The 12,410-nt window shown below is 38.3% G+C and overlaps 1 protein-coding gene across 5 annotated transcripts in view; it reads left to right on the top strand.

Moving 5' to 3' along the window:
* The first annotated feature begins 440 nt into the window (after positions 1–440).
* Positions 441–12,410, top strand: part of LOC124160887 (pre-mRNA 3'-end-processing factor FIP1) — a 29,224-nt gene continuing 17,254 nt past the window's right edge. Inside the window, exons 1-7 of one of the 5 annotated variants that reach the window (XM_046537004.1) lie at positions 441–925; positions 1,005–1,080; positions 1,273–1,418; positions 4,153–4,300; positions 4,413–4,555; positions 6,722–6,907; positions 7,897–8,018. In XM_046537004.1, coding sequence (XP_046392960.1) covers positions 773–925; positions 1,005–1,080; positions 1,273–1,418; positions 4,153–4,300; positions 4,413–4,555; positions 6,722–6,907; positions 7,897–8,018 — 974 coding nt within the window. In that variant the 5' untranslated portion in view covers positions 441–772. The remainder of the gene's footprint in view (positions 926–1,004; positions 1,081–1,272; positions 1,419–4,152; positions 4,301–4,412; positions 4,556–6,721; positions 6,908–7,896; positions 8,019–12,410) is intronic. The other 4 variants (XM_046537006.1, XM_046537007.1, XM_046537005.1 and 1 more) reach the window with 4 other exon arrangements.

Consider the following 12,410-nt stretch of genomic DNA (forward strand, 5'->3'; position numbering starts at 1 on the left):
CCTCCAGGCACAGAAAATATTAAATTAAATCTGAACAAATATATTCATTGGTAAAAATTGATATAAAAAATTAATTATGAGTACAACACTTAATTTTAATGAATTATAACTAAGTATGAGAATTTACTACAAACTCTTTCACCCTAATGCGCAAAGTGGCATAATGAACAATCCTACTTTTCGTGGTAAAAATTTAAAAGAGCCAATGTAAAACACTCATAAACTGCGTTTAGTATTAAGATTGATGTAATTGTTGGAATTAACCTGATAACTTCAATTTATCAAAGTTGGACCCTCAAGTACCGGCCCCCATTCATGTCGACACTGGACCAATTGAATGATTTAAATCAATTTCTAGGATTATACATAACAATGAGAAAGGATTTAAGGAAAAACAGTATTCAACCCAAGTAAATCTACCAATTTGCGAGAATTTGAAACATATTTGAAGAGAAATCAAGTAGCCGGCAGAATATTTGGCTGGTTACTTTTTCATTCATTACATTTGTTGTCATATTGCCTGCTGTGAGCTATGATGCGAGTATAGAATGACTGAATTATCGAAAAATGGTGGTGCTCGGCATTGGACATGGTGGGGTAAACATGTAGATATTTTCTCAGCTTTTGACGGATACTCTCAGTATTCATGTATTATATATTTGGCGCTTTTGTGATAAACGGTGTCTGATTGAGTGCAACTGTTATTTAGAGAATTTCTCCGTCATACTGTGAGTTTTCATGATTGTAAATAATAAGCTACAGAGGCACAGTAATGGCGGATGATTCCGGTAATGAAGACCAGTGGCTTTATGGCGATTCAAATCAGGAAGCAGTAGAGAATGGCAGTAAGGAAGAGGAGAACAATGATAATGCCCCGGAAGCTCCACCGGGTGAAGAACCGGTGATTGAATCAAGGGAAGAAGAGGTAAGATTCTGTCATGCCAATATCAGTATCTAGCCTATTTGCAATGAGCAAGACATTTATGACAAATTTTCTGCTCTAGAATCCTATTCCTGCGGATCGTGAAGAAGGGCAGTTAAGTGCAGAAGAGGAGCAACCGGAACAAACAACCCAGCAAGGTAAGTTTACCGTCATGTAATTCTTTTGTTGCTTTTTGTATGTGTTTCACTTTCGTGCTTCAGTAGGCGTAAGAGATGAAGCTGAAATTAATGGGCGAAGAGGAGTAATTTTCTGTGTTCTTAGGAATAATGTCTTGACTCATGGTTTTGGCCAAGGTTTTATTAATGTTGGTAACATGATTCCAATTATAGAAAACGAAAATGAGGAGGAAGACGACGACAGTGATGATGATGATGTTCATGTCACAATTGGTGATATTAAAACCAGCCCTACGTACACAACTCTGAACCTGAAACGTGGACCTCTGCCATCAGCTGCAGGAGGGGATAAAGCCAAGGTTAGTAATTAATCATGATTCGCTGTGTACTTACATCGCCTTTTATTTTTTATTATTTTTTAAAATTATTATTTAGTCTGATTCTTTCAAACTGTAATCGAGAAGGATGTTGGTATAGTTTGAAAGAGGGGGGAAATTGATATGTATATATGATAATTATATGTTCTAATGAAGTGGTCTACTGGTAATTTGAGTGGGGGACGGGCTGGCATGAATAGTATAGATTTCCTAATTAACCTACCTTAACCAATATATTTAGTGTATTACCTGGTTTTGATAATTATCCTTCCATACAGCTGATTTACATCTGTACTTACCCTTTGATTGCTCTGTTATGTATTTGTATTCTGCAATATGCACTCTCATTTTCTCTTGTAAGAAAAATGTGTATCTCGAGTTAAGTGATGTATATTGTGGTAGTTAGTGTTATGACCAAGTATGCATGACAGAATTACAAGACAGGTAAAGGGTGTGAGGAATATGGCTCAACGACTAGTCATGAGGAGTCCGAAATACAGAGTAGACATATGTGCATTGAGGAAGGAATATGAGATTAGGCTGGGGTGGTTGGAGAAGAATTGAGAAGTTGAGGTGGGCTGAGAGGAAACTTCTGGTGGATATTAAGAGGAGACAAAGAATATGAACGAGTAGCATGCTAAATGGTAACGGTATGCCCATAAACCAAGCTAGAGGGAAAAATATTAGGTAAGAAGGGAAGGGTAGGAAAAAGGATTTTATGAATGGAATCTGGAGGATTGTATTTAGCAACTAAGCTGCTCAAGCCACTTATTTCATTATTTCGAATTTGTTTCTAAGTGGAGGATTTCTTGTGGAAGAGGAGGAGAACATAAGGGAAGAAATTAGACGCCCTCGAAATATTGGAAATATAATATACTTAGGGATGTGCGAGTAGTACTTTTTGATCTTGAGTCGAGTTGAAAACTACTTGCGAGTATCGAGACGAGTATGGTAATTCCTGGACCAGGCAGCACAACTATGCTCCAACATATCGATGGCTAAGTTCTAACAACATGTACTGATCTCAAATTGGGCCGGTTTGAGACAGGTATCTTATACAAAATGTAATGACATTTAAAAAAATAAAATACAAGCAAAAACAACTCTTTGTTTGCAAGTGAAAGCTTCTTTTTCATTTTATGAAATTTTGGTTTTTAATTTCAGTACACTTACAAGTAAAAAAATAATCGTTTTTTTGTTCTCCTGAAAAGTTGCTATTTTTGAGATGTGTGTCGTTAGAACTTAGCCATCGATATCCTCTTTTTCCAACCCCATAGTTAATATTCTATTTTAAATGCTTAGCTTCGAGTGAAAAGGAAAGGATAATGAGGAACCTTGATGGTAATTTTGTCAGAGTTAGGAGAAAGATGAAAATAAATGCATATTAAACAGGTCCATTAGCACAATTGAAATGAATTAGCCTTAAGTAATATGTCATCAATTTAATTAGTATATGTATTCATACCGCTGGGAAGAGCTCTGAGTAAAAGCATTTGCACAACTGTAGCAAATATTATATCTACATAAATGAAATATGCAACAGCTTTCTAATTCTCATGCAGAAAAACCAATTGTTCTACATGCTCAGGCAGCAGGTTTTGACGTCTCCATGTTACAATATTTCTGCCTGCAGAAAATTGTCTTTCTCTACACAATTGTGTGGCTGGCCAAATTGTTAAAATTGCAATCTATGAGAACCTTGGGAATTCTTATAAAAAATAATATCAACAATTTTTATGGATCATTAATCTTCATGGAATTTAAGTGAACAAAATATAGAATTTAGCTTTAGCTTCGTAGACCAAAAAAAAATTTTCTTTATTTCTCGCTCTGTTTAATCAAGCTTAGGAACTCTTGTTTTGTAATTTCAAGAAGGAAACTAAATGTAACAAAGGAATAAATGAAAAATATTGGACGTTGGAAATATTGAAAATAACATTGGACGTTGGCAGTAATAAAAATGGCTAAAATACAGCACCATTCGTGAAGTTGTTACGTCAAACTCTCGAAAAACTGTAATTGTCCTCTAAAACCTACAAATTACATTCTTTTCTCATAAATCTTAACAGCTTTTATGTATTATTGCGGTGCTTGAGTAAAGAAAGTAGGATAGGGTATAAAAGTATCACATACGAAAGTATGAGCAATGCAGTGGTCCACTCCGATTACTCTGAATATGCCGCCAGTTCGGAAGACAATCGGCCGCCTCGGCTGACAAAAAGGTATTCGGTGCCCACGTCGGCCACTATAGGGAGTACAGCAAGGTAATACTCCAAGACCAAGGTATAAGAGTTACTTATCAACTTTAAAAATGACATTATTACATGAGTTCCATGATGGCACCTGGATAGATTAATTTGTCATTAGATTACTGAACTTATTGACTTCGACAGATCTGTCACCCAAACTACTAGACTCGAATTTTCGAGTACTCGCACTCGCATGTCCATTTTTACTAATTTCACTCTGTTGCTAGTGTGGGTAGCCTCATTGGTTTTTGGAAATTAAGTTTTACACAAAGACAGGACTGGGAATTATTTTCATTGAAATATAAAATGCTAACTGGACCAGGAGCAATTAGGGTATTCCATTTGGGTGGTTAGTTGTGAATTGAAAATGTAAATTATTTGCTAGTAATTTCATGTGAGCCTTTAATGGCTTCTTAATCTTTCTCATTTGTGTTTGTTGTAGTCACAAACTTCTTTTTTTTTTGTAGTACAATTCCTTGTCCCTGCAGCAGCCAGGAAAATTTTCAATTGAAGAGTTTGAAGCAGTTGGAACCATCAATGGGGTTCAAGCTCATGACTTTAACTTGGATTCTTTGGAGGATAAACCCTGGAGAAAACCAGGAGCTGATATAACAGGTTGGGAATGAATGAATTGCTGTTTGGGATACTAATTTGAAATCCTAACGTTTGTTTTATTGTGCCTCATCATTTTTCCATCCCCATTGTAATGACCTATGACCTTTTGCAGACTACTTCAACTATGGTTTTAATGAGGAAACTTGGCGTGCATATTGTGAGCGACAGAAAAGAATGAGAATCCATGAGTCTGGAGTGGGCCTTGGTCAAATTGGGGGGCCCGGAAAAGTAAGCGAATTCCTTGGGTCGACCTCGGTATGAGCTCTCCTTAGTTTACTTCTTTTTCTACAATAGTTTGTAATGTAGAGAGAGCCCCTCTCTAGAGTGTGTTATTTCAACATCTAGCACCTATAACAGTGTTAAGTACTGAATGGCTGTTCTTTAGAATTCTTACTTGTTAAAGATTTTGTTCCTGTTGTACTATTTTATCCTATTGTACTAGAATGTGGTCCATTGCTATAGCTTATGTTCATTGATTGATGGCTTTCATAGGCTGAAATTCTTGTTCATGCATTAAGCTTTCAGCTGATCCTTGGATTGTCTTAGTGGAAGAAATGTTATCAATTTTTATTAAGTGCAAGTTTCTTATGAAATGTTTCTAGTTTGTCTTGCTTAGTTTGCATTATATTCTGTTGAGAAGTAATTTAATATTGTTTTCTAGTAGTGCCTTCGCCATATGTGGCTGCTTTGTATATCCTACATTGCTTGCTATCCCTCCCTTTGCACTGCTCATGTTTTGTTCTTTTGGATGAATTTTGTTTTTAAATGCAAGGTGTCAACCAAGGGCTGCCAATCCGTTGTGCTTGCAAGGAAAGTGGTTTATAGCCAAAATCCCTTTTAACCCTACTCGAAGTAGGTAGTCCATTATTTCCCTGCATTTACCTACTAGGTCTTTGGTTGCACAAAGTTTATTTACTGGTTCATGCCAAAGATCTTTTGATCTTTTTGTGGATCCATTCAAAGGCCAGTATTAGATAAGGGGCTGATTAAGGTCTTTGTTTAAATTAGACTGATCTCAACTTCTTGTGAGGTTGGTATCTTGAAGAACTTTGGATTCAGGATAACCTCCCTTGGCAAATTTAAAGACCAGAAACCTGTACAAACCACTCCAGCATTGTATTTTGGAATCCTCTTTAAAAGGTCAAGGGTTAGGAACAATCGAACAAAGAAGGATTACTGAAAGGGAAAGCATAGCATATCTAGTTTGATAATAAACTTTGTTAGATTGCATGGTACTGTGATTTCAGTAAAAGTCAGATCCTTTGCATGATTTTACGTAGGAGAAAAAATGGCATAACTCTTAACCTCATGGCGAGGTGTTGTAGATTCTTGTAGATCTTTGCTGTTATTTTCGGCTACTTTCCATCTACGCTTTCTACTTGTGTCTCGTAATTTACCCAGGTAGATTTTATGGGTACACTATTCACAAGAGGTGACCTTGGTGGATAGCACATAAATTTGTTAATATACTGCTGACTTACCATGAATTTTGTCGGATATTCTGGATGCCATAGCCACATGGGAGGGAGTTATTGTAAGACATACGCCTTTTTTCAACTGTGATTTTTAGGGAAAATGTGTATATTTTACAAAAGTTTATGCAGTATTAATCACCAAAACAGTGTGCCGATACTTTTAAACAGGTTCTTATCATGCATTGGGCTGATTGTATAAAAACCTACTTTGGATAACTAGGTGGTGATAACCTTTATTCTTATTTCTCAGAAATTATAGACCACTGGGAGAAGCCTTATAATGTTACCTTGGTTATATGCCACATTTTATGAAGTAATTTTTAAGTAGGCGAGTCTAAAATATTTTTAATAGATGGCAATAATTTTGCAGAAAATAACTTTGCTTTTATGATTCTAATTCAATGATTGCCCATGTTAGGACCCAATGTTCCGTCAGTAATGCATAATCATAACTTTATGTGAGAGTTTTTAGAACGTTAAACCATCTGATGTCCAAGTTATTATCCTAAAAATATAAATATTGGACGATGAAATATATCTCCATTTATAGTTAATAAGTTATAATTGTCATTTTTCTCCTTTCATCATTGAGAAGTAGATGTGTGTGGCGTATGTCACATTTGACTTGAAGGGAAACATAAGGACTAAATCTAAGACTTGGTGAAGAAGTTTTTGTGAAATGAATTGGAAGACTTAGTATGCAAATATTGTCATGGCGTACTAAATTTCATTTTATAGTACTATATGTTTTTTTAAGTATGGTGCAATGAAAACAGTTTTTGTTTACTAGTCCGTTCCGATGTTTGTGATCCCAGTTACTTTGGAAAATTAGGTAACTCCTCAATTCAAAGTTCTTATGGCTCCTAGAGCTAATGGGCTGAGCAGGTTGCAATTAGGTAATTAGTTGTTATATTTTCCTATCGACATTGACTTCTAATCTTTACAGGGCAACATTCCTGTCGCGATCGTGAATGACAACTCAAAGTATTCTGGAAGTATGGGACCTAAGAAAGCTGGACCTCCTCCTGGACGCAAGCTGGCTGGTTCCATTGATGTCATCGGAGGCACTTCCCTTGCATCACGTCGTAGTCTTGACAAGCCTGCAGCTACTGCTAAAGAAAATGTCATTGAGGTTTGTATCTTTATTTAATTATTCTCATTGATCGAGAAATGGAGGAGACTACAGTCCGGCTGGTGGGAGTTGTGTGATGACAGCACAAAAGGAGGCGTGGAAAACCCTGCGCCAACATGGTTTGCAGCCAATCGCTGTCCCTCAAAAGCACCTCACACCCTCGTCTTGTCATACAACGTTGTCACATGCATATGGAGCTCCAAAATAAGCCTGAACTACCAAAAAAGCCGTTTCTTGAAATCACTGAAGCAAGGGATTCTTCCTTTGGGTCCTTAATGCTTGTCGTCCCTTCAAGCTCCTTTCTTTAAAAAACCCTTATGTTTACAAGTGACGTGGGCATTTCTCTTTCTTACCTGGCAACCTTGCATCCTACCCCGAACTAGACCCTTCCACCTGTTATCGGACAACTCTTGGCGGCTGGACTGTAGTTAAGCTTTTGTGATTGATTTAGATGATTACTGGGTACTTTATATGCTGTCATGTGTTAGATTTTGCTTCTTTTATTATCAATGAAAGTGACATCTAGTCCATGATCATTGATGCACTGAAAATTTCTGTTTGATGTTGAAATCCATTTTGTTTCATGTCAAGTTATTTAAAAATTATATGATCGATGATTTTCCCTTTCCCTGAAGAAATTGTCTTAGTATATTTTGCAATTTGCAATTAAAAATTTTGACATTTTTTCATACAAATATTTTGTAAAATGTTTTAATGTTGGAGATATTTAACTCTTGCTTGTCACATATCAAATTTGAGGGTTTGGTACGTGTTTAATGAAGCAGAATGGGACATCTTATCTTGATGCTTGATGTTGATGTTTGTTGAGGGTAGAATGAAAACACATCATCTATGTCTTTATGGTAATGAAGCACCTATGTATTTGATAATTGTAGTATCCTTTGATTAAACAAGTTTGTATTTTTGTTATTATCTCTGGGGTATTCTGACTGGGCATATGTCTTCTCATTGTTTTCATTTTGAATCAGGTGATGACTGCAGATAGGCGGGAATACAGCCGGAAACCATTTCCAGACATGTCGGTACCACCACCTGGTTTGCCTCCATTTGACATTCCGCCCCCTCACAATCTTATACCTCCCATTACTACGTAAGTAATATCTTCATTTATTACTCTGATTCGGTAAAAATCCTGCATTTGGGTTTGTGTGCTACTAGTGATACCGGGGAAAGTCCAATGCCTAAATCTCAGTTTTCATGAAAATAAGGTGAATGTAAGATGCATATGTCCTCTTGGCATGTTTCGAAACAGTGGTATGATGCTTTCGGTAAAGTACAAAGTTACTTGTTTCATGCAGACTTTGAAATTCCGTGCTGGCGCAGGGTTTTCCGCCCCTGCTTTTGTGCTGGCATCAGGAAACTCGCCAGCTGGACTGTATTTAAGGCATCAAAGAGTACAGTTGGAACGAAACTCCTAGGGCGGGCTCACAAGGATACACTCCTGGGGGCAAGGTCTGTAAGCGCTAGCTTTTTACCTCTGCTCCCAGAAGGGGGAGGACAGGAAGGAGGCGCCGCTGTGATAGGAGCCCGACGACGCTTCCTGGGATGGGATTGGAAAGGAAGGGAAGGGATGAGAAATGCCACACCGTCACAAAGGCGGGCGGGTCCTACCACCAGCGAAACCAGGCATCAGCCATTGCTATTCTAGCAACTTTGGAGGATTATCCTATGAAGAAGAATAATCCAACGATCAAATCGTTAGATCATCAAAGAATACAGTTAGGCCCCGGGTACGATACGAGCGGCAAGTGGCGTGAGCGGCGCCGCTCTGATATCGGGCCTCATTTAGTTGCGTGTAAATCCATTGAGGGTGGGTACGATATGTTTGAGCGGTGAGCGGCGCCGCCCAGTGCCGCTCATGGTTCCAAGTCCAGACCGATTTCTTTTCCACTGCCGCTCGCCGCTCAGTAGATTCATCCTTCAGTGTAGTTGAAAATGTAAGCAGAGAAACATCAAAGTAGTGAGAATACGGCCAAACAAAGGAAGACTGAAGTTAGAAAAGGTGATAAACCTGAGCGGTTAGAAAATTGCCGCTCGTATTGTAGCCACCGCTGCCGCTCAGGTTGCCGCACGCCGCTCGTATCATACCCGAGGCCTTATCCTGCTGAATGCAACTCTGCATTACAAATGTGCACTAACTCACGATTATAACGAACTCAACTACCTGGGTGTGCAACACAGCCGGAGTTGAAAAAATCGCTATCCGCAGTAAGGAAGAATGGGCGTAACGCTGAATAGTTCCTAACTTCACACCTGATTCAATAATACATTGTTCAGATTATGCCCAAAGTGCAAGTTCCTCTACGCCACACTGCGTCGCATCGGCCAAATCGAAAGGCGCCAAATTCAAAATTAGAAATTTTTGAATTCTCATATCTAAGTTCATAAGTCGAATGTGCGTAGGAAGAGGACTAACTGTACATCCAATTTACAAGCGGTTGTGAATGGGCAACCATGATTCCACAGGAATGAAGCTTATTATATGATGTTGCTTGTATACTGGAGAAAGAAGCATAATTGATGCTCTTGGGTACATTACACAAGGAGAACTTAAAAGTGGCGTAATTATTAAACCTTGGCGTAGTGTATATTTTTTTTTTTTTTATTTTTTTATTTATTTCCACTACCCCATAAACAGCACTTTTACGGCCTTTACAATGGGGAATTAATCTATTAACAATGAAGGACATTCACACACGCCCATGCCCTGGATAAGGGTAACTTACCCAGGCAGGACTCGAACCCGCGACCTTCGGTTTGGCAGTCGAGGACTTTACCCCACCGCCACCGAGGCCGGCAAATGAATACCCACCGAAATGCCGTTGCTAATTCGTGGAACTTGGCAATAAATTTCATTTTGTAACTACTGGGACTAAGGTTTTTAATTTCGTAGTTACGTCTTTTCCTATAGGTTAAATTGGTGTTTCCGTTGGGACCAACGATTTGATTCATAATAATGAGAGCTTCGTAATAACGTTGTTCGTATTAACGAGAGTCTACTGTAGTCATAAGCCTTAGCTGCAGTTTTTGTCTATAAATATAACTTTCTTGAATTTAGGATAGTACTTATTGCATGTATAGGATTACTTTCACATGACCCATACTAGACATTAAGAGATGCCAACATACCTTTTCAGATGCCATCATGCCTACCAGCTGTCTTTGTTAGGCTCTGATGAACAGAATTAACAATTGGTATAACTTCAGGTGCACTTGCTAAGCTTTTGTTTCTACTCTATAGATAAGTAATATATCAACAATTGTTTGTATGCATGACCACTGTACATAGGTAAGTTCAACTGGAACGCTTAGCTCTTGAGAGGTACATGAAACAGCCCTTCGCTGTTCAAGTAATATTTCAAGCATATTTAGGGTACTGTTCCAAGGAGTTGGCTCATCCTGCACTAACTTATGCTGTGGCACTCCTAGAACTTTCCAGGACTTCTTCATAATCTTATTGGCTTGTATGGAGTGTTTATAATAACCAACTTAACGTCTACAATTTTTAAGCAGATTATTGATTTCATTGTTGTGGAATGTGCCATCTTTGACCACTAATAGGGTAGTTACCTTCATCAAAGAAAACGAAAGGCATTGATTGCGATTTGTTACCCAACGTTAGTGTATTCATAATATGAAAATTATTTGGTTTTAGAAATCGAAGTCTAGACGAATGTTAATGGTAAATTTTAACCTCATTTGAAAAAGGCCTGATTGGCACACATGCGATGCCATTCCACGTGACGTCACAGGGAACTAGATTGTATAGGAGCAGTCAGGAGTTTTACGTTGTCTGAGATTACCAATGTATGCATGTGGCACAGAGCCGAGGGAAACATCTCTTAATAATCGCCTATTAAAATTGCCTTAGGTCTGAAAGTTTTCTTTTTTGTAGGGTATTAATAATACTTATTTGAGACAAGCGCTACCTGCTAGCAGGGTACTCTGGTACCTGCTTGCAGCCTGCATCGTAGCAGCACTCATATCCTCGCACAAAGGTGGTCTCACATGGCGACAGCAGGAACCAGAATGATGTCACATGGGATTTTCCCAGAATTCATACTTAGCCATCGCGTTTTCGTGCTCTTGAAAATGTTCACTTTTCCTTTAATCGCGAGAAATAGATGTCATGATTTAAAAATCTAAAAGCGTGAAGTACGTGCTCCAGAAGTGATAATCTTTCGATTTAGGCAATTAAAAAGAAATGGGAAACCACCCTATGTGCAATGCATAGAATATGTTCAAATTTTCCTTTTTCCATCGCAGGTATAAAGTTTCTGCCATTGCCCTTAACTGTGAAATTAACTTTTTCAACTGAATTCCATTCTTCAAAACAATCACGAAGAAAATTATTTATGTTTCCTCCTATATGAATTCCCACAGTAAATGGGATAAGAGCCAAAGAAATGTGCTTTAGTTCATACTCTGGTGTTATAAAATGACCTGACAAGGCCAAGTAGTCTTCATTAGCTGGAGATGACCGCAATGTAAATATGTAGTAATGCTTAAAAGTTTTTGGATAACTGATAGTATTAGCTCACAAACTGAGTTTGTTGTAGTCTTATAGGTTGTTGGTATGGCTACATATGAAAAATATTTTGACCCGGTTTTGTTCATTGTGGTTCTAAGCACAGGCGGTCCTCGACTTACGTACATTCCGAATTGACACCTTTTACTTGACTTTCATACGCTAAATTAAGACTTTCGAAAGTTAGTCTGTAATTTTTTGCTGTTCCTGGGATGTTTACTGCGCATCCCAACATTAACTGTTTCATACGGTAGTACAGTGGAACTTGGTTAGTACGTTCCTCCTTAGTACGTTTTCCTCCTTAGTACGGCAATTTCCCTCGGTCCCGGTACCATCCGAACAAAATACAGGTAAAAGAATTTGGTTAGTACGTTTGAAAAAATTGCGCTTTCCTGGTTAGTACGCTCAATTGCTTGCCGTGACGCAACCCGCAATTCGTTCTCTAGTGTCTTCTTAAGGGTCGCAAACGTCTGAATTCATGATTTAATTTATAATTATTAGCCATTTACATTCTTCCATTCATTCCACATCTCTTTCTTCTACCGTAATTTATCCAAATGCATTTCTGAATTCTTGTGACGTGCTGAATAATAAAATGCGGCCATTTTTGGGGAATTTCTGACTATGAAAAAGTACAGCCAATAAGAAGCCCCAATTTTCCCCACCCCGAGCTCCTCACCTTCTGTTGCCTTTGGAGCGCTTGGGAGTGCCCACTGCTGCGCATAAAGTTCGTGAGTGGGCAATTGTTGCTATTGCACGAGTTATCATGATGAAGAAATGAGTCTTAACGGTATTAGACAATTCCCACATTATCTAAAGCAGTACTGCTCCATAAACTCGATGTCGTGCGTATTTACTTGACTACTGTTGCGGGAGCAGACGATCCTCTGGATCTCCACGCGAAGCTTAGCTTAAAAATACTTGATCTCGGAACGAAAGCAGACGACATTAGAC

The sequence above is a fragment of the Ischnura elegans genome, chromosome 6 (assembly GCF_921293095.1).
Source record: "Ischnura elegans chromosome 6, ioIscEleg1.1, whole genome shotgun sequence".
Taxonomy (NCBI): Eukaryota; Metazoa; Arthropoda; class Insecta; order Odonata; family Coenagrionidae; genus Ischnura; species Ischnura elegans.